Source organism: Brachionichthys hirsutus, chromosome 10 (assembly GCF_040956055.1).
Source record: "Brachionichthys hirsutus isolate HB-005 chromosome 10, CSIRO-AGI_Bhir_v1, whole genome shotgun sequence".
Lineage (NCBI taxonomy): Eukaryota > Metazoa > Chordata > Actinopteri > Lophiiformes > Brachionichthyidae > Brachionichthys > Brachionichthys hirsutus.
The window spans coordinates 9,092,491-9,119,844 of record NC_090906.1 but is presented as its reverse complement, the minus strand read 5'-3'; the positions used below and the strand labels follow the sequence as shown (position 1 = coordinate 9,119,844).

The 27,354-nt window shown below is 42.0% G+C and overlaps 3 protein-coding genes across 3 annotated transcripts; 2 read left to right on the top strand and 1 right to left on the bottom strand.

Annotated features, from left to right (window-relative positions):
- Positions 1 to 1,472: 1,472 nt before the first annotated feature.
- rnf167 (ring finger protein 167) lies at positions 1,473 to 6,365 on the top strand. The gene is made up of 10 exons (XM_068744584.1): positions 1,473 to 1,574; positions 2,466 to 2,596; positions 2,680 to 2,763; positions 2,848 to 2,985; positions 3,289 to 3,376; positions 3,472 to 3,562; positions 3,668 to 3,773; positions 4,015 to 4,108; positions 4,464 to 4,544; positions 4,786 to 6,365. The coding sequence occupies exons 2-10, from the start codon at positions 2,492 to 2,494 to the stop codon at positions 5,178 to 5,180; spliced, it is 1,182 nt and encodes a 393-aa protein (XP_068600685.1). The 5' UTR covers positions 1,473 to 1,574; positions 2,466 to 2,491; the 3' UTR covers positions 5,181 to 6,365.
- A 1,759-nt stretch (positions 6,366 to 8,124) lies between these two features.
- On the top strand, positions 8,125 to 15,088 carry srrt (serrate RNA effector molecule homolog (Arabidopsis)). The gene is given in 19 exon segments (XM_068744506.1): positions 8,125 to 8,276; positions 8,370 to 8,498; positions 8,583 to 8,729; positions 8,882 to 9,070; positions 10,944 to 11,113; positions 11,477 to 11,667; positions 11,728 to 11,838; positions 11,926 to 12,082; positions 12,192 to 12,340; positions 12,413 to 12,474; positions 12,587 to 12,665; positions 12,816 to 13,007; positions 13,093 to 13,257; positions 13,435 to 13,588; positions 13,949 to 14,142; positions 14,253 to 14,412; positions 14,506 to 14,595; positions 14,687 to 14,786; positions 14,875 to 15,088. Coding segments are annotated over 19 exon segments (2,667 nt in total). The 3' UTR covers positions 14,951 to 15,088.
- A 561-nt stretch (positions 15,089 to 15,649) lies between these two features.
- mogat3b (monoacylglycerol O-acyltransferase 3b) lies at positions 15,650 to 17,805 on the bottom strand. Its single transcript, XM_068744476.1, has 7 exons — positions 17,724 to 17,805; positions 17,477 to 17,584; positions 17,309 to 17,379; positions 16,753 to 16,957; positions 16,468 to 16,642; positions 15,886 to 16,070; positions 15,650 to 15,804 (listed from the first exon to the last, which is right to left on the bottom strand). The coding sequence occupies exons 1-7, from the start codon at positions 17,803 to 17,805 to the stop codon at positions 15,650 to 15,652; spliced, it is 981 nt and encodes a 326-aa protein (XP_068600577.1).
- Between the last annotated feature and the right edge of the window lie 9,549 nt (positions 17,806 to 27,354).

The following is a 27,354-nucleotide window of genomic DNA, read 5'->3' as shown; positions in this document are numbered from 1 at the left end:
CATGCTATTGAGTATCAACACTGGAAAAGGACAACATACTGAGTTAATTTCTAATTTAGCAGCCTGATATTAATAGACAGCAAATGGCAGTGTAAAACATAGTCCTCACTATGCAAAATGAACAATGTTTGCAGATTGTAATTCAGCATAAGCCCACAATTTTACATTCTGACTCTAAAGAAATATATCTTCAATTGATCCTCTTTCTGTGAATTTCACTGTGTCACGAAGAGCACAAAGGTTTGTGGTTGTCGTCATTGACCTCGCCCTGGATGACTGAGAAGCTACACAGATCATTTCACTCTGAAATTCACATATTTTCCATTGCAGACAATGGATTTCATAGTCACTTACTGGAATGTAGTATGAGTAAGTTGTCACTGTAGTTTCAAACTGGCTTAATGTGTATAATTTTACATGAGTCTGATTCATGACTATAAATGTATATTCAGTTCTATATATTTAACTCTTCTTTGAGTCATTTGATGTGGCATGCCTTCTTACACCAAATAAAGTAATACGCGAGTAATGTAGAAACAGACATACACACAAACCCAATAATAATTCAATGTATTTGCTTCTGGGTCAACTTAAACAGCAGCAACAAGCTCATGGTAATATGATCATTCTTCACATTAAAAGTCAGACATCATCTGGCAGCTTTTAAGTGTCCAAACGTCATGGCATCAGTTTCCATGCACAAATAAGTACAGTTTATATTGTGTAACTTGTGATCATTAGTGAGTACTGGGTATAATAGTCACTGACCAAAAGATGTCTGCGGTATTTGGTGTTAAAGCACGTTGGTTCATCTTTCACTACACAGCCATGCTGCAGAGACTGATTGATTAATTATTACACGGATAATATCAGAATCATTGCAGTTTTTTTTTAAATATCATATATTGTCAGGATGCCAGACTTAATAATTTAAAGCTTGAAGCCAGAAAGTTTGGAAAAGAACACAATAAATTAGTGCTTTTTAGGGGCCAGTGAATGTTTTAGAAATATACCTGCAATTAACTGTTCCTAATTAAAGGCAAATTAATTCATGCTGTATTAAAGTCCAGGTGTCAGTTTACAGTCTGATTACAGCACTAGACTACCTGATTTTATTATTTACTGGTTTATATTGATTTCTATAAGCATTGATGTTGGGTCATTAAATTAAACATAATAAATATCCGCTATCACTCAATACAATATCACAATTATAGATTTTTGTTTCATTCACTAACTAAACCATTTTACATTCATTTAAACCACAAGAGGTCACTGGCGTCAATGAGACATGGGCCAGCACGTTTATTTGGCCTCCTTGCCACTGGTGGCGCTGTGGATGAAAATTCCCTGTGAGGCAAATCGCAATATGAAGAAGAAATGAGCAGCGAGAAGCAATAACAAGCTCGCAGCTGCGGGGTAGTGCTCCGATAGGAAATCGAACACGGAAAGAGTTTTCTTTCCTGTGGAAAAAACATTATTGTTTCATAGACGAGTTACTTTGTGTGACACAATGTACGAGGGTTATAAAGAAGCCATCTAATCTGTCGCGGAGACATCGTAACGCTTCATTGGTATGTAATGCTAACATTTGCTAAATGTAGCCAAACGTTAATCCTTCCTGTGTTTATATTTTTGGAAAAACATAATAATGGATTATTGAAGATGTTACGACGCATTATAAATGAAATATAAGTGTTTTATATCAATCTTAAACGAAGTAACAGAATTATTGTGGATTTAATCCACCACAATGTGAATGTTTGCGTGATAACAATGCCAAGGTATGCTGCTACCAATCTTATATCAAAACAGTAAAATATCTCGACGACTGGTTTTATTTTATATATTGTTGTCTATTGTGTATAAGTAATAACTGTGATTTACCTATCCTAGTAAACAGTACTTCAATCCACTAAAAAATTGTCAAGAATAGGACTAATGAAAGCAAATAAGTATTTTCCAGGAAGTGGAGAGTGCTATGTAACAGGTTTAACAGCTTTCTTTCTGCTGTCCCATATTTATTTAATAAACGAACATTTGATCTTCACATGAGGGTTTATTTATGAAGGTGCCAACAAGAGTCAGAACACTGGTTTAATTGCTTGCATTTTTAATATTGTTATATATTTTTTAAGTATCTTTAAGTTTTGTGTCTTGCTTGCACGTTCAAACACTGAGCATAGCACATATTTTCCCTTCTAATGCAGTGGACTTTTAAAATCAGATTCTCTTTACATTAATAAATTCATTTAGAATAATAACAACATATATTTAGGATTAAAATTGATATTTATGCCAAATTATGGGCCTCCAAATGTTCATGATGCATATTGACAATCAAATGTAAGTCGAGACAGAAAAAGACACGTTCAACTGCACGCTCCAATCAAAACCATGATCTCCTGAGACGTCTGCATGGGGGTAGAGCAATTGATTGTGACATGTGATCGTCTTTTTCACAGTTTAGTGCAACTGTCAGCAACCAAGGATGAATCACTTTGGAGGGTGGTGCATGGGACCTCGATGGAGTGTCTTCGCACTGTTATTTTGGAGCGTAATCATTCCCTCAGCTACACACGCCTATATCTATGCTGTAAGTAATCTTGGACCTTTAGCTCATGGACTTCAATAAATGATGATTCACTCAAATTTCCCTGTTTGTGTATTTTTTGGCAGCATCACGGCAATACAACTTCCTTCTTGTTGTTTGAGGACCTGCCTGCCTTGTTCGGCGCCTCGCTTCCAAAGGATGGGCTAATGGTGAGTAAGGGGGAATGGAATGCAAAGAGAAAAGAATAAATGATGGTCCATGATAATGAGAGCTTTCTTTTCTTTGTGTGAAAGGGAAATTTGGTGGAATCCCACCCATTGAATGGCTGTACACCAATAGAACCTCCTCCTTCATTGACACCATCAAGTGACCCAAACGCCACCAAGTTCATTGTTCTCATCAAACGCAATGGTTGTAATTTTGATTTAAAGGTCAGTATTTTGTCTTTTTTTTGTGTGCACATAAATCTATTGGTAGTATTTATTAGAGACAGTCCAATGGAATTTGTTTCATCCTGATGCACATGGTTTGTATGTGGGATATACCGGGTGGATATCTGGGGGATTGGTGTTACCAAGGTTACCAAGTTCCTCATAAATGAATGATCAGTTTTATACTCAGACGTCTGTTCTGGCTTTGGCTGTATTATGAGCACTTGTGAAACGTTGTTGGTTTTGAAACGGTCCTATATCTGTGAAGTGAACTGTAACCGATGTGTCTGAACTTATTTTCAGGTCTTGCACGCACAACAAGCTGGGTACAAGGCAGCGATCGTTCACAACGTTAACTCAGATATTCTGATCAATATGAACTACAGCAATGGTAATAAATGTAGACAAAATGAGCATATTCATACAATTTCACTTTAAATACTTTTAAGTTGAATTGCTTTTTGTGTGTTGTTCTTTCCTCTCCAGAGTCTATTGCAGAGCAGATTTTCATCCCCTCTGTATTCACTAGTGAATATGCCTCCAAAGTTCTTACGCATTTAATAATTCCGGAACAAGGGTAAGTGAAATATCTCAATGCGTTGAGCAAGATATCAAACGTTATGCTTTGCTTTGCACAGACAGTAGGCATGATGGTAGTGGGTTTCTTTTTCTTGGCCTGCAGGAGCTATGTGATCCTTAAGCCGGAGTTTGCTTTTCCACTCTCGTACTACCTTATTCCCTTCACTGGAGTAGTTGGCTTGATCATCATTGTGATGTTTGTTGTCTTGGTAAGTTTGTATACCGTACCATACGATACCACCTTGTGTTTTTTCAGTGGGAAGCACATGATTTAATACACAGAATCTGTTTTTTCACAGAATTGAAGGCTAAATTATTCTGCCATTTCCACTAAACACACTAAAATATCCAAGTTTAAAATAGCCTTTTACCAAACTGATGCCCTGAAACTCTGTTATCCACATTACCTTCTCACCAATGTATCTATCTGTAATGTTTCGCGTGGTTTAGATGGTAAGATGTGTACAGTACAGAAAGAGGATGAGGAAAAATCGTTTGTCCAAGGAACAGCTGAAGCGGATTCCAACCCACAGGTTCCATAAAGGTAAAAATCATTTTCACTTTGCTTTTGTGGATCACTTACAATAATAATAATATTTTAATTGCATGCGATTTTGAATTATCTGCAGAGCTTTTTACGAATTGAACAGGTTCTTACGATAAATTGTGACTCATTTGTACAAAACAAAATATTATGAAGACCAAAAACTGGGAATCAACTTGACTTGTTCAAGTTTCTTTGGACATTTCGCTTCTCATCCAAGTGGCTTCTTCAGTTCTAAATGACTGGTAGAGAGTCCAGATACTTATACTCCTGTGGGAGCAGAAAACAAAGCCCTGCTCCAATATAACATATTCTTATTGTTAAATCGTCAAAGTTTATATGTTCTTAATTTCAGGGGATGACTATGACGTGTGTGCAATCTGCCTGGATGACTATGAAGAAGGAGACAAGCTGCGAATTTTACCTTGCTCTCATGGTAAATGTTTTATTCCTAAGTGATTATCATAAATACACTTATTATGAACCTTGTTGGGATACTGCATAAAATACTTAAAGCCGATGGTATAAATATGTTGATACATTGTGGTACACAAACAGTAAGACATCCTCATGAAACAAACGCTAGTGGCTTAAGGAAGTGACGCAACTGTTTCTGGTACAGCAGCATGCTTTTGTACGTTACAAGGAACAATCCTCTGAATGCTTCTGTTCTGCAGCTTACCACTGCAAATGTGTGGACCTATGGCTCACAAAGACAAAGAAGACGTGTCCCGTATGCAAACAGCGCGTCACTCAGAACAACCCGGAGCACTCCGAGTCTGATTCTGAAGAAGACGCTCGAGAACGTAGGGTGGCAGAAGGAGCCCCGAGCGAAGGGGACTCCGAGCGCACGCCGCTGCTCGGCTCTTCCAACCAAGGGCAACCACCAGAGAGCCCACGGGCCTATACGGGCCCCACCACCACTGCCCAGTGCCTGGCTTCACCTGCACGCTGCGACTCACCCATGCTGAGCTATGACGACTCCCTCCCGGAAGACACTGACTCAGAAAGGGATGACGCAGAAGAGGATGACACCTCTCGGCTCATTAGTAGGGATGGGGTGGATGTCTGATGGCTGGAATGGAGCTGAAAGTAAATTTAGTTTGACCTATAAAAAAAAAAAAGGCGGGTCTGCGTATCATCAGGCGTACTGTTATCACACTGTACTTTAAAAGAGTTACAGGGTGGTGGTTAGGCTGACATTTGTTGTTCCAGAGAGATTTTTTTTACCCAGTAACAGGAGGTTTACTTGTGTCAAAACACAACGCAGCGCTGGCAATGATTGGTTAGACCGAAATCCATTAAGCATCGACCCCACTGCTTAACACGCATTCACGCCGGTAAGCCCTGTTTGTCCAAAGACAACCTTTGTAAACGCATAGAAGTCATAACAGAATAATGTCACATGATCTAACTGCTGGTGCTGCGCCTAAAGAGCAGGCCTGGGGTGACTCTAGAGACGCAGGGCAGGCTTCAGCTGGTGCTGCTGAATGGAATCATGTTTGGCTTTAGTGCTTCTCTGAATCATCATTGTTTTATATCTTTACTCCTTCTTCCCGAACGTTGAATCATTTCCGATCAGTGAAGTGGAAGGGAAATGTTTCTCTTTATTTTACATGGCTCCCTTTTCACATTTTCGGTGTTTCTCATAGCAGAATGTTTGTAAGTATGTTATTCATTATCCACTGTTTCAATGATGCTATGTGTTCAGTTTAAGAAAGCGATGTTTTAGCTTTATCCAGTTTGTTGCATTCAACAAACTCGGGGTTTCTAGCAACAAATTAAAGGCCCAGTTGGTATTGTAAATTAATACCATAATGACAACAACATTATTTTAGATGAATTTCATTTAACCAGATTTTTGAACATTTTCTTATTTTTCTTATTTTTATGAGCGACAGAAGGATTACATGTTGAATCGTGGAACCCTGGAAGTATTTGTAGAAAGAAAGCAATTCCTTATGTTGGCCTTGATGTCCACGTTAATGATCGGTTGAATATTTTTGAAATTGAAGGGCTACTTGTAGCTGATAACTAGCCGGCTGACACTTGCTAGATTTGCACCTTTTGCTCTGCGGTTGTGAAGTGAGATAATGTTCTGTTGTTCTGTGTCATGACGTGACCCTGGATGGGCTTCATGCTTGATTTCTATGAAGTGTAATTTGCATAAATAAATGCACACTGTTTACTGTGACCTAATAATCACACCTAGACTTCTTGTTTTAATAAATATAGTCTTATGTTCTGTGGTATCAAACTTTATTGTCACCTGATTTAACAGGGAGCATTCCATATGTCTATAACACAGAAGACTAATAAAAATGGCAAAGGATTCATTCAGTAAGTTGCATTTGATAAATGTTGGTGTAATAACTGGGGCAATCAAATAAACCATCTTCTGATTTGACTGAAGGTGTATTTAAAAAAGTTTAGGCTTCTTCACAGCTTTGTGCTGTAAATAGAACAGTTTAGTTATTGTTTTTTTACTTGTTTAGAATTTATTTTGTTTCTCACAGCTAAGTGTTACATTTTGAGTCAAGTTTTAGTTGCAGCAGGTTGGATAATTCATTGTATGTCTAGAAACAGTGTAAAAAGCTGATTTTAATGTCATTTGTGGAAGATTAAATTAAACATTAACATTAAAATGGAACTGAGGTACCATACAGTATGTTGTGTCCAAATGCAATAAGACAAAAATACAAAGAATCCAACAACTCACTATGCTACTAGCATATCTGTCATTATTTAATACAAATAGATGATAAGGACTAAAGCAATATATAATTTCAATGGTTTTGTAGTTATGGTTCTGTATATATTTTATTTAACACTACCAAATAAGATTTTGCATTCTATGCTCAGAAACCCACAGTTTGAGAATCTACACACCTTAATGAATAAAAATAAATAAATAGAAATCCTAAAAGTTTTTTCATTGGGCTGAGTGTCTTAGTGGAAATAAAGGTATTTCCTCTTGGTGTTATTACAAAATCAAGAAGTGACCTCAAGCATGTGACTAGTGAAACTCGTGAAAATGAAGCACAGCTGAGGTCAATGACTGGTGACGTGAAGTGTAGTTTGACAACTTCACAGAGGGGAACGAGGACTATCCAGTTATTTTTTTCTCTCTCTCAACCATCTGCCCCTTCTGCTGAGACGTGACAAGAGCCTGATGATTTCTTTCATGATATTAAAGTACTTCAAACTCCTACTTTGCAACACAACATTGTTCAAACTCACAGAGCAGAAGAAACACAGAAGGAAACTGATCCGGAATATACCTAATCATGGCAGACAGTGTAACACAAAGGGGAAATGAAAGGCAAACAAAGGTTACATTCTGAACGTCGTTCTGAATTTCTACCAGTGGGTGGCAGTATTTGTTTTTAGCTCCTGCAGCAAAGAAACGAAGAAGACAAAGACAAGGAAGCAGGACAAGAGAACCGCAAAGCTTATCCACGCATATATTTATATTAATAATAGTAATAACAATTTATCAAAGGTGGGTATAGTGGTGCTAATTCCCTGATAAAAATAACGGATGCTTTTTTGTGTCGCAAAAATTCAAGTTTGCCTGCATTTCTAGCTGCTAAGAATTAGCACCCTTGCTAACATTAGCTAATTCTAGCCCTGAACGATAACATAACTTAATCAATTTTCTAAAACTTGAAATGCCATGCGTTTCAAGTTTCTATCGTAAGTTATTTGGCTGTATGACTCTTATGTCGCAAGAAATTAAAATAATAATAGTATAGCGAAATCTATGCTAGCCGTGCTTCTGGCGTCACATTACACTTTGTAGCTACGCTTTAGCAACACGATTGCCTCCTCTCCACTAGCGTTTATCGAAGCAAGGTAAATAAATACGTAATTTACTGAAAGTTATATTTCAATTGTATCTCAAAATCGCTAGTCGGGTGATCAGTCAATCTAGTCAATGTAAGACAGATTGCATTGTTTTTTTTTTATAGTAGCAAAACAACACGTGTTTCAAATCTGCTTTTCCCTCCGGATAGATGGGAGACAGTGATGATGAATACGATCGCAGGAGAAGAGACAAATTCAGAAGAGAGAGAAGTGACTATGATCGGTCAAGAGAGAGAGAGGATAGGCGCAGAGATGACTGGAACGACAGGTAAAGAGACATTTCAAGCTCGGAGGGGCATCGGTCTCAAATTTTGGGGAAACCTAAAATCAAAAAAAATTCAGTCTTTGTGATTATTATCTCTGTGTTTGTTGTTTTCTGAAACTATTTTCCCAGGGAGTGGGACCGCGGCAGGGAAAGGCGTAGTCGAGGAGAGTACAGAGATTATGACAGAGGTCGTAGAGAGAGATTTACCCCGCCGAGACACGACATCAATCCGCAGCAGAAACGCATGAGGCGAGACTGGTGAGATCAGCAGAATCCTTATTCCACAATCTTGGTTCCTGGAATCTGCTGTTCGTTAGAATCTTTTTAATCTGTCCTTGGCAGGGACGACCACGGTGGCGACCCTTACCGTGGCGGATATGACTTGGGTTATGGTGGCGGGGGGGGCCCCAGCTATGGTCCCCCGCAGCATTGGGGTCATCCTGACTTGCATCTCATGCAGCCTCATCATGGCGTCCCCATTCAGGCAAGGTGAGAGATGGAATCGGGCTTGAGTTTCGAAGTTTAACCTTGTTTTAAGGATTCAATGTTAGCTTTTCAATAACTGCTAGAACTATTGCACACAAAAAATAATGGTTTATCCAAATATCATCCAACTTGTTCATTTTCTTGTTCATTTTCAGGCTTGGCAACATCCATGATATGGACTTGGGTCCGCCCCCTCCCTTAATGAAGAGCTTTAAGGAGTTCCTCCTGTCTTTGGAGGATTCTGTGGATGAGACCGAGGCAGTGAAACGTTACAATGAGTACAAGCTTGACTACCGCCGGCAGCAGATGCAAGAATTCTTTTTGGCTCATAAGGATGAAGAGTGGTAAGATCTCCATTGCCTTTGTTATTGGAGTCCTTCTAAATATCACGAGCTTTTAGTGTAGTGTTTCTTTTGATTGTGAAATCTTTGATTGTCATCTCTAAATTTGATGCAGTTAATATCCTTTGGCTTTTATTTCATTATCATTATTATTATTTTAGATAGTTGATTGATCAGGTTGGGCCTGATCCTGTGGTGGGTGGAATCGTGGGGCAGTATAAAGGCAGTAATAATTGGAGTACAGGGTTCCCCCTAGAAATCTGATCCACCCTGGAAGTATAACAAAAAAAGACCCAGATATTTTTATTTGGTAGATGATGCAACACATTTTCGAACGCATTCTCTCACACAACTAACTTAACATTCAAGGGGCGTGGTGCTGTTTGGACTATGGGGTGCCCCTGAATATAACGGTAGGGTAAACACTACAGTATTTTAGGATGCAGGTGAAGGCAGCACAACGATCCTTATTTTCAGGGGATTATACGCTAACGAAGATGAGATTATTAATAAAGTACCGGTGTTCCATTTTTACCTTGCGTTCTCCTTCTCTTAAACTTCCACCCATGTATTAGGACCAGGCCCCTTATCAGTGTTTATTGACAATGGCTTTTGTTTCTGTGCTTGTCAATTATAAGAGAGCAAAATCAACCCAAATTGAACTTTGGTGCACATATTACTGTTTTCTTAGATTTAAAATCTGTAGGAGTTCAGACTTAAGTTTCCAATGATGTTAATAAACGTACGTTTTGCCTGACTTGCTCAGACTCGCGTCTTTAGCAGCGTGACAATTCTACCTTCTGCATTATACTGTCAGGTAAACCAATTACTTGTCTAAATGATTTCTTTTAAATTCATTTGTTGTGGTTTTTTAAACCAAAAAGGCATTCTCGCTTATTTGGGTTGATTTTCTTTTCTCTGTCTTTGTCAGCATTTTAAACTTGTCAAGATTCCCAGTTGTGTAATGCCTGTTAACCCTTGTTACACTTATTTCACAGGTGTCATGCACAATTGATCTGTTTTTGACATAACCATTCCCCCTCCCCCCCCCTTCATTCCTACTGCTACGTTGGCAACATATTTTTTGAAGATCATCGGCAGGATTCGATCTCAGACAGCAAGGGCATGCACTGCGCACAATGCAGTTGCTCTTAGACAAACAGTACCAGGGATCTTAGCTAGACAGTGAACAGTGTTCATCGCGGGAAGATTTTTTTTTTCTTTTACGTTTGGATCAAATCCAATGCCAAAACCGAATTTGTGTGCATACAGACACATCAATGTGGTGAAGTGGAGCGCATTTCCACAGAAGAGACCCCTCTCTGTATTTATTTGTTAATAAACAAGCAATAAACAACTGAACAAAAGGTAACTGTAGTCCACTCAATAATCAACTTTTTTTTTATTGTGAAATTCTGATTATGTGATTTGCTAAAGTCTTTATTGAATCTGCTGTGTGTCTCTTTTGAAATAATTATCTACAGTCACAAGGTCAAAGCATGTTTACCCTGAGAGGCCTGACACAAAGAGTCGGCTACACAGAACGCACAGATACCAATTTCCCTTGTGATGGTTGACTAGATGCTTTAATTTCACTGACATAGTTTGACTATTTGAACTTTTTCCAACAAACAAAAAAAACCCATCTGGATTGAAACAATATTTTATTTCTATTTAGTTTTTTTTTAATTATTTTACATATTTTTGACTGTTTAATTATAGGCATGTGAATCACAGTGTTATTATGTGACACCACTATTGTAACCTGAATATGTGATATGCGGTTTTTTAATTCCTGATCCCAACCCCCCAACCCCCCCACCCCCCATCATTCCTTCCCCACCTTCTTTTTGTGAACCCCCGACTCTGGACACAGGTTCAGGTCCAAGTATCATCCAGATGAGGCCAACCGACTCAAGGCAGAGGACCAGAGCGCCCTGCATAACCGTCTGAATGTCTTCATGTTCCTGTTAGAGAATGGCTGGTATGATAACGTCTCCCTGGACATCGAACAGACCTCAGCCATCATCAAGGTTCTGGATGCCGGTGAGACAACAAAATAATAAACTGCAATAAAAAAAATAGCAATGCATAATGACTACTGACTTACCCCTCTATAGCGAGTTGTGTAGCAGTGGTGGAAATTGTTTATCTGGGAAACAGAAGATTTGGCAAAAGAATCCAGCAGGTCACTCGCCGCCGCATTAGTTTAGCAGCAGCTTTTGTTTCCTGCTGGAAATAGGATTAGATGTTCTGGTTTGCTCCGGCGTCAAGTTTCATAGTTCCGTATAATCCTGCTGCTGCCGCCATTATTAACTAGTGAGGCATGATTAACAGGACAGAACAAGAAAATAGGTGAAAATGACACAAACCACTTTGTGCTCAGTGTCTCGCCCCTTCTGACTTCAGCTGTGATAAAGATGGAGGGAGGGACCGATCACGACCTTCGCATATTGGACCTGCCATCTGGAGAGGAGGAAGAAAGGGAGAAGCCGACATCCAATTTAGGGGTTGAACCTCCTAAAAGAGAACACTGCAAAGCGCCGGATGGTGACCGCAAGGCCTCGGCAGAGAAAGGCAAAAACGAGAAGGTAGACGGAGTTTACTGTGTTCAGGAGAGATCCTACAGTCCTGTGTTGTTGAGCTCGACTGTTTCACAGGTGGAGAGCAACAGCACCGACACACCTGGCTCGGCCGAGGGGGTGGAAGCTAAAGAGAAGGCAGAGAACGCAGCCCCGAAAGAGGGGATGCCTGAACCCAAGAAAGTAGGGGTGGCATTTCTGGTATTAATTTCAGACGATAGACAGAAATAACCCATAATGTTTGTCCTCATTGCTTTCACTTTTGTTGTTTATCAGCCAAGAAGAAAGAGGAAGCGCAGCGGTGACAGCGACGACGAGGCCAGCGCCTCAGAGAGCGAATCGGACTCCGACTCCGACTCAAATTCCAACTGCTCTGATAAGCCCGTGGCCAAGGAAGAGGGGGACAAGGATGAGGAGGAAGATGAGGCTGATGGTGAGGAATCAAGATTCAAGATGGAGCCTGGTTTTTAATTTTCAGAGAGACACTGGTACAAATATTTGTGTCTTATAAAGATGTTTGCTTTGTCGCTCTTCTAACGAAGGAGAGGAGAAACCAAAGGAGAACACTAAGGAGGAGAAGGTGGAAAAGAAGCCCAAAGATGACGCCCCCAGACCGCGGCCCCTCCACAGGACCTGCTCTCTCTTCGTGAGGAGCATTGCGCCCTCTATTTCCAGGGCTGAGATTATTTCGGTGAGTTGAACAGTCGGTCCGGCGAACAGTCCCGGTGAACTTAAAAGCAAACCCATTTTATTTTCCTCTCAGCTTTGCCGGCGATATCCTGGCTTTCTACGCGTCTGCTTGTCCGACCCCCATCCTGAGCGGAGGTTGGTCAAACAAAAACGACTTGATTTCTTACTCTGTTCATGGAATCGATTTAGACTTGCGAGCGACCAAACTCAATGACACGATGCCTGAATGAACTCTGTTCTGCTGCAGATTTTTCAGACGGTGCTGGGTGACGTTCGACCGCGGTGTCAACATTAAAGAAGTTTGCTGGAATCTTCAGAATATTCGCGTGAGTGTTTCGCACATGTTGCAATCTAGAATGTAGCAAGTTAGTGTTTTTTTTTGTGAGCCACGAAGATTTTGACCGTTTACAGATCAGTTCCTTTTGGTGCTGGTGTTTTCTGCTCCTAAATAGCATTTTATATTCTACCCTTCACAGCTCAGAGACTGTGAATTGGCTCCGGGCGTGAATCGAGACCTGGTCCGGAGGGTGCGTAACGTTAACGGCATCACGCAGCACAAGCAGGTGCTCCGCAACGACATCAAGCTGGCTGCCAAGCTCATTCACGCCCTGGACGATAAAGGAGGCCTGTGGAACAACAAGCTCCAGGATGATGGGCAGAGCCGGGAGGTGCGGGTGTTTAAAATTACATTCAAGTTCAGCCGCTCGAATAAATTAGATCTAACCGGATGCATAATTCATCTGATTTCAAAAGTTGACAGCTCAGAACCCCATCATGAAGAATATCACAGATTACCTGATAGAGGAGGTGAGCGCTGAGGAGGAGGAGCTCCTGGGTTCAGGAATGGACACTGAGGATAACAACAAGGAGGGGAACCCTGCAGAGATGACAGTGGAGAGAGATGACAAACTAGCCAAGGTTTGACTTTCTCAGATATCGCCATAAAAGCAGCACAAATATCAAGTCACATTGTTACAAGTCTCTTTTATAAAGCATATTTTATCCTTTTATATACTCCGAGTCTTGCAGGCAGCTTTGCCAGTTGGCACGTAAATAGTTTACGTTCTATCTGTCGTCCCTGTTTTTTTTCCCCAGGTTTTGGATTGTCTGATCTTGTATCTGCGCGTTGTACATTCTATTGACTACTACAACACATGCGAATATCCCAGCGAGGATGAAATGCCCAACCGCTGTGGGATGATCCACGTGCGTGGGCCCATTCCTCCCAACCGCATCACACAAGGCGAAGGTCAGTGTGCCGCGCGCGTGCGTGTGTGCTATCTAGCATGGAGGAGTGAGAATGTAATAGCTTTCATGTAAGAAATCTGTGTTCTCGTTTAGCTTTGCCAAGTTGAAAAGCATCTTTCATTTATTTAATCTTTTTGATTTCTCAAAGCTGCTTGAACCCTACATTTTTATGTAAGTCATTTAGATCAAATTTTACCCATGCTAGATGCTGGGTTTTACTCTTACATGTGCACGGTGTAATTTTTAATGTTGGTATAATTTTTCCATTTCTATTTATCTTGAAAATATGGACTGTGGAAAAATGTATTTTGCACTATTTGACACTGGTGTCTTCATTTGTTTTTCTGAAAACTTTCAACAGTGCAACAATGGCAGAAGATGATGGAGGAAAAACTGAGTCCTTTGTTTAGTGTTAAAGAAATATTGTCTGAGGAGGAGGCGGTAAAAATGGGCCGCAAGAATCCTGGGGACGAGGTTGAGAAATTTGTGTCTGCCAACACTCAAGAGTTGGGAAAGGACAAATGGCTCTGTCCTCTAAGTGGCAAGAAATTTAAGGTCAGTTTTAGATTGAGTATTCGGGACTTTTTACCAGCATTCTTGTAGTGCGACTTTTGTTTGGCTGCCTCATTTTCGCTTTATGATCACCCTTTCAAACGAATTTCCAGGGGCCAGAGTTTGTACGGAAGCACATCCTGAACAAGCATGGAGACAAAATTGAAGAAGTGAAAAAAGAAGTGGCGTTCTTCAACAATTTCCTGATGGATGCCAAGAGACCGTCACTGCCTGAGGTTAAACTTCCTCCCCTCCCGGGCCCAGGAGGTCAAGGTCAGCAGAGCTTTTCTAGATACTCATAGTGAAAGATTGGAATCCTTGGCTGATTGAATAGTTTGCTGACAACCGTATAACCTCTTTCTTCAGGTCTGCTTTCTCCCGGCATGCCGTTTCCTCCTCAAGCTCTTCAGGGTCCGATGGCCTTCGTTCAGCCTCGTCCACCGCTGATGGGCTACGGTGACGCAGACCGTTCTTTTATTATTCTGGTGGAAATGTGTTTCACTCCGGTCTGCGACCTCCTTGGTCTGATTTTTGGCTGTTTCAACAGGTGGACCTCCTTACCCCCCCAACCAATTCGGAGGAGGCAGAGGCAACTATGACAACTTCCGCGGGCAAGGTGGCTACCCGGGGAAGCCAAGGAACCTGAGGTGAGAGCGCCGTATGTTTATTTAGGTCTGTTTATTTATTTAACCTTTGATTATTTGTGTTCTCTTCCTGGGTTGTCGACCATCTCAGAATGTCACGAGGTGACCCTCGTAATATCATCGAGTACCGTGACCTGGACGCACCTGATGACACCGACTTCTTTTAGAGCGTTCACCTGCTCTTTTGAGTATTTGCTCTTTACGAGTATTTTTCCTTCTTGCTATCTGGAGTCGATTAGATTATTGGTTTTCCGAAACAATTTTAGCAGACTTGTTCTGTAAACTATTATTCAATAAAGTTATGCACCGACTTATTCAATTCAGTGTAGATTGTGTGTTTGTTTGTTATCCAGATGTGACATGTTTCTGTGTACTCTGGATTTTCTGCCCCACTTCTGTTTAAGCAGATGGGAGGGAAAGTCGCCCCCTACTGGATAAACCTTCGAATTTCATGCAGGTTATAAATTCTGTAATTTAACTTGACAGACGTCCAGAGAAACCTCACAGTGGTGAAGAGACGTCCAATAGAAGTGTTAAGTAGTAAAACAATATCAACATGAAATATGAAAGCCGCCATGTTAAAGTATTCCCAGCATATAGATCACGAGAAAGCAAGTATGCAAACACGTTTAGCTGCGTGTCCATCGCTCCTCTTTATTTACTTACATTAGAAATGCTCGAATCCTTCAGTGGCTTCATGTGAAATAGAGTTTACCAAGTCCTTTATATTTTCATGTTCAGCGTAATCTTTTCCAGACACATTCATGTTAAATAATTTCAAATACAGTCACAACTTGCAGTAGGAAGCAGAAGCCCCTTCAATAGCAGAAAAGGAAACAGCCACGTCGTTCATGCAGAAGAGAAATCTAAATGATCTGAAGCTTATGATTTGCAGAAAGACCACAGCTGACTTTGTGTTCATGGAATAACTTGGTCAGTCCGTCCACGTAGAGCCTGTGATAGTGGTCGATCTCCTCCTCAGTCGGCGTGACGCTCTTTGGCACTGAGATTGGACTTCCCACTGGAAGAAGCGGTGTTGGATCAAAAAAATAGCACAGAGCATGAAATCCAGGCTTCTTGGAGTCGGGTAAAAAATACTCACCGACAATGGTGACGGGAGTTCTGTAAGGTATGAACATCATGCTCTCGCCAACAAATAAGCACGGGGCAAAACCCAGAATCACTTTGAACAGGTCCTGTAACTTTCGACCGAGACTGCCGTCTGAGAAAATCACCTGTTTAAAGAGCTCGTTCTCTCCGAAAGAGTAAACAGGCACCAGATCAGCCCTGAGGAGGATCGGCAGAGGTCACATCAGTCTCCCACAGTGGACTGCTCGGTCTTAGTGGTCAGGTACTGGTACTTTAAATGTCTTTCAATGCATCTTGCTCGTAGTTCTAGTAAATTCATATTTACATAGTGGCTAATTAGTACATAGTAGGATTTTAGTACATTTGAAAACTGGAACCTCATACAATGAGCTACGTAACAGAAATTATTTTATTTTTTGCTTCTACATGTTCATTGAACTTTGAACAGACCAAACAAATCACACACATTTCTCTTGTCAGCGTTTTGTCATCCAAGCAGTATTTCTCCTTAGGATATATATCTTGGCTGTAGTTTTACCTTCCTCCAAAGATAAATAATTGCACACTGATATCTTAATTCTCTGAAATTCCTTACCCAAACTCGAGAGCAATCCTGACAAATCCTTTCCTCTGCTTCACAACCACCGTGTTGACTCCAGGGGAGGAAGCCAGAGATTCAGCAGCACCCCCGATCACAATCACTACGGCATTGGCTTTGCCACTCTGAGAAAGGAGGTGGGCAAGGCTCGGTTTACTGACCGGACAGAGACCTGTACCAACCACGGAAGGCAGAAACATCAGTTCAGCTCAGCTGCTCGGGCACTCGGGCGTCGTTTAAATGTCAGATTTGATGGTCAATAGACGAACATCTCGTGCGTACCTCCACTCATGAGATACTCTCTGAAGATTGGCAGTCTGAAAAGTCCCGCCAGAACCACCAGGGTGGATTTCAGCCCGGGAAATGTTTGAGCAAAGCCACAGCTCTCGGTGCCGAAGCAGGCGAGGGCCCCGATGCTCATGATGCCATGTGGATGACAACCCAGGATGTAGTTCTTGTTGGGGTTCAACTCGGCTGTTTTCACCAGCTGAGCAAGGAAATTGTGATATAATAGTTCATTTATAGTTCAATCCTGATCACTAAAACCATCTGGACACTGTTCAAAATGTAAATAACAACAGAATGTGACCCGCTCTGGATCAGGTCAGGATTTTTGTCCATAAATTTTACTCTTAAATTTAATTTTTCCTGTTCTGAGCAGATCTGGATGGACTATTCGCGAAGCTTTTTTGTTTCTTAAGCTCGAGCTCTAGCTAAAGCAGCTTCAAGAATGTTCTTCTCATGGGCAGCCATGTTAAAACGCTGCTACACCAAAAAAACAAGTCCATTCACATTCAAGTTCATTCAGCTCAGATCAGTCTCACAATCTGCAACTTACTGTGATTGGAAAAAAGTCTCTGAGGTGACTCCAAACCTTCCAATTCCTCACAAATGCTGTCCTCCTGCCACCTGATTGACATCAGACAATGTTCATGCCGCCCTCAAACAGCATGTTTTATATAATATAATATAATATATATATATAATTGTTGTTGTTAACTTTGACCTCTTTCAGGGGTCTCCCAGTCTGTCACCAGCCAAACAAAGGACAGGACGGAGAGCGGCCACAGCGAAGTAAACATGAGATAGACCATCAGGATCACACAACCCACTCCTGAACAAGGATTCATACAACGGGGGGGGGGGGGGGGGGGGAGACTTATCTTAGATGGCTTAGCTTTAGACTCTATCGGCGAGCTAATGCATATTAAGTTGTAAATGTTCATTAAATGCCATTTGCAGTTGTAGCTTACCTAAGAAGAGGAAGCTCAGCACCCATTGGAGAATACTCACGACCTCCAGCAACTCCTTCCCCCGCGACTTTCTTTTAGTCATTCCTGAAATAGGAGGCCGTAACTTTTCACTTTTGGCAAGCAGCGATATCTTAAACTGTAAATTCATTTCAATGGAGACCAATGAGTGTAGAACTCCTGCACACACGAGCAGACAGCAAACCGAGACGGTAGGATGTTTAATTAGCGTGCATTAAAACTTGGATGATCACCTTTTGAATGCCTCTGGCAGTAAAAAAACTTCACAGTTTATGGTCATATCGCAAAGAAATATGAAACATAATGCTCTACCTTATTAGAGGTTATTCCAAATTAATTTTTGAATGGATGTAGAATCGCCAGCTCAGCAAATGCATGAAGAGCAGCGTGCACTTTGATCAGATCATGTTAACTGCTGATAACAAATCCACTCCCCCCAATACTTTGACACGTGCAAGCAATGTCTGAGATTGCCATGAAAAGTCCTTCACGCACTGGATCTGTGCAGCATCCTCTGCAGCAGTGTCGCTATGGGACGATGGTATGCGATCCTTTTCACGTTTGAGCACTTTGGTGGCTATAAGTCAGCCTGAAAGGGACAAGACAAAATACACTGCGGCTGTTTCCCCCACATGATAAAATGCAGGAACTGGTATTATCTCACACTTTCTGGGTTAAGTTGTTTTAATACATTTCATTAGGTGCAATAAATGTGATTCTGGCCCCCCGATGACTTCAAATTCTACACATTCTCTCGAGTGAAAGGAGAATTCTCGTGAAATATCCTACCTCCAAAAACTACCAGCAGGTGTTTTCACAATAAAAGTCTTTATGGCGATGAAAGGAATCTGTACCTTAAACTATAAAGTCACTTTCAAAGCAAAACATGTAAAACCGACATTCACACATAAACACCATGTAAAAGCCTTTCTTTACATTATTACGCTTTTCCCTGAAGAGGGGCTGATAAGAAAGCTGCAGCCTGCACACCTGCAAAGCTGATTCCCCATTACCCTGGCTAATTACCTCGGGGTTTTGATTGGAGGGGAGCTGTGGCCCGTTGCAGTGACGTTATCAATCCTCACCAACCAATAAGGAATGTAAAACTTGTCCCGCCTCTAGCAGGTGCAACAGAGCCAGACAGCAAATTGGGCAACAAATGAGAAATCTCTTCAGTCTAAATTTGACCACGTTGAATCAGTCACTCCAAGAGGTAGGCGTGATGATGATGATGATAATGATTATTCATCATCATCATCATCATCACGTGAACTTTAGCTGGCGGGTCCAAAGATTTCTCTGATAATAAATGAACTGTAATCAGTGCCGCTCCTTTCCTCCGGTGTCCCGCGGACCTGAGGGGGCGTGTCCGTGCCGGACAGGTGGTCGTGTAACACCTTTGGCTTAAAACGCCACATTTGAGTATTTAAGGATAGATTTTTAATTCTAATTCCCTTAAATTTAACGTAATCCTGTGTTTTCTTCCCCTCCGGACCCGATACTGGTTCCTCCACTGACCCAGTCTGAACCCGTTTCTGTTTCTCTCTCCCATTTTCTGTGATTTAAATGAAATCCAGCTGAAAAGAAAATGTCATCGTGTCAATATTTCTATTACAGTTTAGCCCACTTAAGGTCTGTTCGTACCCGCGGGTTTATTCAGCGCGAATGTTACACTTAATGTTTTTTTTATTTTTATTTGTAATCCCCTATTACGTCACCGAGCTGATTCTATAGCAGACACTTTCGCTTGGTTTTGGTTCCATCCGGATATTTGTTGCCCCCACCAGGGAAGGGACCGCATGAATATTAATACGGGACGCAAACAGCGCGAGGATGCCCTGCGCGTAAACCCACACAGCTGCTGCTATCTCTGCGCATTTTCCGCGTGTTTTCTGTCCGTTCCACGCCCGGAGAGCGCGTTTCCCTTCACGGACGTCGTGTGGGAGGCTTTTTTGGGTTTTTTTTTATTTTATTTGATATAAACACCAGCATGGCGACTGTTATTGGAATATTCCGTCGCGTCACATGGAAACGCATCCAGGCTTTCGATCAGACCTCGCACCGGCCATGCTGCACCGAGCTCCGGTAGTGACAGTCCCGCTGCTGATCCTAAAACATGGAAGACCTTCCACGTCAGGAAAAGGCGTCATCCCGGCGATGCGCGTCTGAGTAGCCGATTCCTCATCTCCACGTCAATTGACACATCTGGGAAAGGATTTTTCTTCTTCTTCTTCCTCCTCCTCCTCTTCCTCCCCTCCGTCTACCAAAGACAGCTGTGTCATCAACAAGCGGCGTGGTGGTGTTGTTGTTGTCTGATCCGTCGTCTGCCTCTGCGCCAGCCTGGCTGAGGTAGGTTTTACGCACCTTCATTAACGTTTACTGCGTCGGGTTTTGTGCATCACCTGCTCTCTGTGACCCGTCACTGTCCAAAACGCGCCGCCCGCTCGCTGAGCAGCGGAGGGACAGCGCGCCGCAACGCGGAGGAGACGACGGCGTTTTTACGCGTAAACGTGGAACACGCCGTCTTGACAGCGAGCCGATGCGTTTTCGCACGCCGAATTATTCAACCTTGAAGCCTCGCAGCTCGTGGCGGTGAATGGGAGGCCTGCGTGCGTGCGTCCCCCCATGCGACCCGTACAAGCCCGTGTTTTAGTTCGGTCGTGACAAGACTTTATGAATATTTCACCAAAACAAAAAGCCTTCAATCAGCTGACCGGTGATGCTGAAGCATGTGGAGGTGCGTGATTCATCCCCACGGAGCCCACGGAGCCCAGCGCCGCGAGGCCCTGATTATGGATAATGTGAGCATATCGGGGGGGGGGGGGTGTTATTTTTATTTTATCGTGAGCGCGTGTGAAGCGTATTTTATTTATTTATTTATTTTTACTCTGATTGTGAATACACTGGTGATGTGCGTGTTTGTGCGCAGCCAGGTGAGGATGTGTTGGCGCGTCATTGAGGTGCGGGAGAGGCAGGCGTCTGGATGAGGGGAGCCATGAGTTCGCGTGTGTGTGTGTGTGTGTGCGCGTGGAAAACACGTCGGTTAGATACCCAACAAAGTGCCGCAGTATCCCGCCTTAGATCCGTTGTGACGATCCAAAAGGTGCAGCGAGGTTGCGAAGTGGAGTCAAATTAAGGTTCATCAACAATGTGTTTTAATCCTCTATTCACACCCAACCATTCAGAACAGCGTCACCCACACACACAAACACACACACACATTCCTTCTTCACTTTTCCAAAACGTCCTTGTATTTATTCAGATGATCTGTGTATATTATTTAACGTATCTCATCCAGTATCACTTGGCTGTTTTACTTGGCCGGAAATATTCCATCAGAACTAAATGGACATTTTATGTCCCCCAGAAGCAGGTCTGTTCGTCTGTAGGCTGAAACGTGAGCATGAAAAAAGGATTGGGTGAGAATAAAACAAATCATTACCGGGTACATGACAAGATTCCCCATTTTGACCATAAAGCTCACTGATGATTTGTGTTTAGGGACGATGATGATGATGATACGACACTTTCCGCCTGAAAGAAAGCCATATAAAATGAAACCAATTGCATGCCAGTCTTGCTTGACCTTGGAACTGACTATGACAAAAGTGTTTCGGTGCCTGGCTTTGAGTCTCGCTCGCAGATACAGGTGAAGAGAGCATCGCATGTGACGGTGTCTCCTGCAATGTTTGGTTTATGTGGGGGCAGACAGAGGAGAGCAGCGGTGGTGGGAGCCGCTGTGATTTCGGGGGTCATTGAGTGCAGGCTGGGAGCCACACACACGCACACACACACACACACACACACCGTGCAGCGGAATGCAGACGAAAGTCAGGGCTGCCCACAAGCTGTCGCTATAACTGTCGTCACTCACCTGGCGATTACAAATTCGATCCAGAAATGTGATTAAGTCAGAATTCTGCTTGCTCTATGTGGCAGCTCTGCCAGTGTGTGGGGAAAAATGTGAATTTGTTTTATTGGAATTTTTCATGCTAATTCAGGATGTAGAACCTTTTTTAAAATTATGCTATAAAACAACCTCGAACATTGGGGGGGAAGAATTCATCTGAGCTTGCGGTCGTGCAATATTGATGGAAAGACTCGACTATACTTTTCACTAAAGGATAAAGAAGTCTGACCATATTTGAGTTTATCGGGGAATTGGATGATTCTAAAAATAAATCCAGGTTGGAAGATTGAATTCACAAATATACTGGAAGGGTGAGGGGGGAGGCCCACATTGGGGCGGGAGAGGGACTGATGGATGTGCAACAGACATGGCGGATGCTGACATTTAAAGCCCATTTCTCTATAGTCAAGTGGGGGGGGGGGGGGGGGGGCAGTAATGGATTTTTGTTTGCTTGTTATGGATTTCCTGGTGCATCTAAACAGGCTGTTTCCATAGAGTTTGAGCAGCAGCAGGTCAATTGGTCGGTAAAAGTAATATCATTTGCTACTACTGCCCAGACGAGCAGGTGAATCTAGATCAATACCACTACGTGCACGTGTGCGAGTCTGTTGTTTCCCCATTTTGATTTTCTCAGCTCTGTCAGAGAGAGCGATGGAATCAGAAATGATGGAGGAAACACTGAATGTGAGCGAAGCCGAGCCGGTGGCTTTTCCACACGTGCACGTTCACGTCCCGCCAGTGATCGTCACACCGAACCGGTTATTTGTCCACAGGAGTAATTTGCTTTGTTTACTCCAAGTTACCTCCGAGTCAGTTAGAGGTCATCCCTTTGCGGTTTGCATTAAATCTTGCCACGGTTTTCTCTCCCACCCCTCTGTGTCCTTCGCCCATGTACTCTTATATTGCATGCTTAGTAAAAGTGCTTGAGCAGCCTTCTCAAGCTGAAAGGATTAGTTGATCAGTTAATCAATATGTCGATTGACAGAATGACAGTTATTCTTATAATCAGCGTTATCTGCAATGCGCGTTCCAGCTTCTCAAATGGGAGAATTGCTGCTTAAAAAAAAAAAAAAAAACATTTATGTTTTGAGTTTTTTGATATTTATTTAGGCAAAGCAAGATGTCATTCCCCCCCCCCCCCCATTAATTTTCCATCCTATTGATTGCAAGAGGGACCATCCTTTGGCTCGAGTCAAACCTTCACAGTAGACCACCCGAAGAGGATTTACTGCTTCTGAGCTTAATGCGATTCAAGTGATTGCACAATGTGATGAAGGTTGCCATCACTCCTCTTCCCTTCTGTCATGTCATTATTTCTCAGTGTAAGTCAAACACTAGACTCGTGTGAATATAGTGATGGCAGCTTATGAGTCCATGTTTGAGTCTGGACAGACAGACTAGTTTGCATCGGCAGAGAGATGCTACTAGCTGAGCTACTATTAGATTTGTGCAGACCTAGTAATTATTTGAAAAATAAAAATAATAATGACCAGTCATTAGCTGATGATTTATTGTCAGTGCAGCCTTTTTTTTTCTTTTTTTTTTTTTTTTTTTAATAAACTAAGAATTTGCTTGTATCAGTGTAATCCTTATAATAATATGTCGGTTTACATCTGGAGACATTGTTTGAGCATTATGATGTTTTCTTTTTTAATCACCAGACTGAGCAATCTATTGATAAATTGGCAGAAGACTTTGACAGATGGTATTTTGTGGGGTTTCTTCTGGCTAATTAATTGTCTTGCTGACAATGCATGTAAAAAAAAAATTGACAAAGGGAGCTGGAAAATGCAATTTATGGCTTTTATAAACTGAGAATATTGCAGTTGAAGGTACAAAAAAAAGGTATGCAGTCCATTCTAGTGTAATATTTAAACACGGGTTTAAATACCACCAGACAATACCACAAATGACAACCTCCAACTGAACCTATAAGAAATATCTTTCACTAATATAGGTAAAAAGAAAGTTGTACTGTGGATTAAAAATATCATTATGATGTGTTGTGGAATGCTGTGCGCAATTTTAAAAATGCTAAATTTCAATATCTCATATCTCATATCTACTTGTGTTTTTATTGATCTAAATGCACTTGAGTTCATGTTGATTTCTAATCAGGCCTAGAGGTGTAAAGGTTCACTCTGATTAAAGGGCATGCTCTTTACCAGCGATGTCCTGGATGCAAATCCTGCCTTCGACATTCTCAGATGTTTTCCTTTGTCTTTTCTGGCTTTCTTTTTTCAGAGTAGGAAGAAAAAAAACACCAGAATTGAATCCCATTAGACATTTTCAGCTGAGTCTCTAACTCTAAATTCCCTCTCTCTAAAAAATATCATAAAGCCATACAGTTTGCCCGTAGTTAAAAAAAAATTGTGAAATCTCGTAGCGTTTTTCTTTTTTTTTTTTTTAATGCAATGCGATGAATAAAGGGACTGAAGAGAACAACATGTTGGCACCGTCTAAATGGACAGACGTCCCCTGCACTGACAGAGGGAGGAGGAGGGATTATTTAGCTCCACAGATGACCACTGACGTTTTGATGCGTTATTCTGTGGCTGCGTCTGTCGGTGGACGTTTTTGGCTCGCTGGATGCTCCATATTTAAGAATTGTTATACATGTGTGTCCCGTGACAAAATTCTAATGAAATGCTTCCTTCAAATGTTTGCAGCCATCCTACGGCATCCACTATCAATCCTGTAGGGATGTGTGGTGATGATTTCCTTGAGGGAACTCATCTTTGTTCATTTCTCCTTTCATTTTCTCCTCAAACCTTTTAAAACTGCAAAATAAATAAAGGTCCCAAATATCAAGCTGGGTTGTGTATCTGCACATCGGCTCCATCTTCCATGTGGCTTTTGCTAAACAAATCTAATATGTTCACATTGTGTGTGTGTGTGTGTGTGTGTGGCGGGGGGGGGGGGGGGGGGGGGGGGGGTTCCCTCGAGAAGCCTGTAACAAAATGATTTTACTATCATTTTATGACAAGAGTAATTTACAAGATCTGGAGCGTGTACTCTGGACCATACATGTTAAGACATATATAAATAGAAAAAGGTTGTTCAAAATATCAGTGTGATAAAGACCTTCAAAAGACCTTGAATAAAAATAAATCATAATATGGCAGTGGGCATATTTTTCACCAATAGCTGTGTGAAAAGTAAGAAGTTTGCTCCCAGTTTTGTTGCTGTAACATGTCACCTGTTCACACTGGTTTTTAAACTGGTGTGGAGCCTAATGGTTGTACGGTAGGAGCGTCTCACAGAGTTGATTAATTGTGACATTCCTAAAGGTCACAGTAAACCAGCACAAACCTCGGCTCCAGCAGCATTGTGGGAAATAGATAAGTTCACACTGTGACTTGGAAATGCATGTCTGAAAGCAGAGCGACTTAAGCATGTGTTGTAAATGTCAGAGCAATTTTCATTTGTACTGATAAGAATCCCAGCTGCCTGCCTTGATGGTAGAAAGAGGACGACGTGGTATTAAAACAAGTTGTGGGGGGGGGGGGTCAGGAGCACCAAGGTTTGGTTTCGCTGGATACTGAGAACTGAACCTGCAATGACCCGCCTATCTGACTTCTCTTGAGCAATTATTTTTAGTTGGCTAATTTTATCCTTAGCCTCGTAATTTTCAAAATTGGCTAAATTGCATCGAAAATATTTGTTTTTAGCAAATTAACAAAAGGCTCAAAAGATTCAAACGGAGTCAGACGGTCGTAGTTCTCATTACAGATGTGACACCGTACGAGTGTTACTCTCCATTCTATGGATGCGAGCATGTTTGATGTCTCAAAACAAGCCGAATCATCTCCTTGGAATAATTGGTGTTTTTCCAACGGCCACGTTTGCATCGTGTCCCACCCACGGTGCAAACCCACAGACGGTGCTTTATCCGCCATCGCCTGCCATTAGTCCCAGTTGGTGCCTTTTCATTCTTTAAGTGTCGGGGAACAGCAGGAGTGACAGAAATAGCAGCTCCTCAACTCAAACCCTGAGTGGAAAACCTGCCAATCACACCTGCAAGACCAATGAAGCTGTACATTTGACCACTTCCCACTTTTCAGCTTGGCGTGCTGATCCTTGAATAGATGCATAGATGCATCCGACTTGCTGCTTGTCCTCTATTCTCACTAGTGCCTGATATAATAATAATAAGAAGAAGCTGGCATCGTGTACGGTGTCATTCCCCATCAAAATCGCTACTCTTGGATTGCTGTCATGCTACTGAACACAGTGGGAAGCAGATAGGCCGGCTGTACAAGATGAGATTTGTATGAAATGAGGCGAATGAGTGGGAGAGCTGTGTGTGGGAGTGGGCGTGTGTGTGTGTGTGCGTGCTTATAAGCAACCTACGCCGTGAACAATAGTAGTGGGATGGGTCATGTTTTGGAAAACAGGCCTGTTCCTGTTCCTGTTTCTTTTTTTTTACTACTACCAACCAGAACCAGAAGACGGGCGGTTCAGCGAGTGTAAAAGCATTTTAAATTCTTTCTTGGCTTCTTAGACTTTTTTTTACTTCCATTATTTGTGAATTGAATTTTAATGGAGTTAAATGTTCCTGTTCCATTTTTTTCTTCCATTTCGCAGCCTTTGCAGTTGAGACTTTCACAGGCAATTCATAAAAATAAATAAAAAAGACCTTTGGAAAGATTGGAGCCTCATCCCCGACAAGCTTTCAGGCAAATCAGATGTCTGCGTTCAGAGTGAAGATCAGCTTATCTGTGTTTTGCTTTGGGCGAGTGGGTTTTGCTTAATTGTGGCTGAATAGTTGATTAGGTTTGCAATGCGGAAGCAGGTGCAGCTTACAGTGCCACCGGCTATTTTGTATTCAGTTTCTCTGTAGCTCCTTTAAATAAATCAAAACTGTAGATTCAGCAGTGGGTGGGCCTGCTGTGTTCCATAAAATAGGTCCAGGCGTAGTTCAGCGAGGGCTGCCGTCCACGGACTGTGAAGCCTTGTCAAATCGCTGGAGGTAGGAACGCCATGTGCTGTGTACAGATAATTTTAAACATGCAGTCCCGCTTCACAGTGAATCACACCATCACAAATATCTGACAGACCGTCTAGACTCCTCTAGACTTTTTTTTATGATCCCATTATTATCTTTTTAAACTTTCCTAAAAACAGACGCGCATCCAATATTGCTGGGTAATCCACATCTAAAAGAAGTCAGATCTTGGTTGGAGAGTGATGCAGGCTCAGTGAAGCGTGTGCAGCTGCAGAGCGGAGCTCAGGCACGTGCACAGACATACTGTAGAGCGCCCCCCCCCCCCCAATTCTCTCTCCTCTCCCTGCAGCGCTATATCTCAGTCTGGGATTCAGCACAAAGAGGAAACAAAGAAGAGACTTATTGTATGAGATCTTGTATTATTTTTTTTTGTCATGTGATGGAGGAGCGGTTGCTTATGTGTAGTGCTAAATAATGTTTCTGAAAGGCAGGTTATAATCTGAGCATCCCAAACACAAAGCCAGATTTCCTTTCTGTCTTCTGCTTGGTGTTATTCATGAATTGTTGGTAGGCCTGTCCTCGGTGCTGCTTTTGACTGATGCAAGACATTCCATAGTATTTTAAGCCCCATGTGTATGACAGAGAAATGAAAGACTGCTTTAAAGCATGTCCGGCGCACTATCAGGGCTTGTGGATCTGGTAAGTATTCACCTGAGTGCAGTGGGTCACCTTGATTACTGCAGAAGATGAAGGCA

Coding starts and splice junctions, on each gene's coding strand:
- rnf167 (XM_068744584.1), top strand. CDS start 2,492: ATGAATCACTTTGGAGGGTGGTGCATGGGACCTCGATGGAGTGTCTTC. Junction 2,764..2,847: donor TTCCAAAGGATGGGCTAATG/GTGAGTAAGGGG, acceptor TTTGTGTGAAAG/GGAAATTTGGTGGAATCCCA. Junction 4,545..4,785: donor AATTTTACCTTGCTCTCATG/GTAAATGTTTTA, acceptor TCTGTTCTGCAG/CTTACCACTGCAAATGTGTG.
- mogat3b (XM_068744476.1), bottom strand. CDS start 17,805: ATGACTAAAAGAAAGTCGCGGGGGAAGGAGTTGCTGGAGGTCGTGAGT. Junction 16,958..17,308: donor GAGACTTTTTTCCAATCACA/GTAAGTTGCAGA, acceptor TTCCTTGCTCAG/CTGGTGAAAACAGCCGAGTT. Junction 16,643..16,752: donor AGAGTATCTCATGAGTGGAG/GTACGCACGAGA, acceptor TGGTTGGTACAG/GTCTCTGTCCGGTCAGTAAA.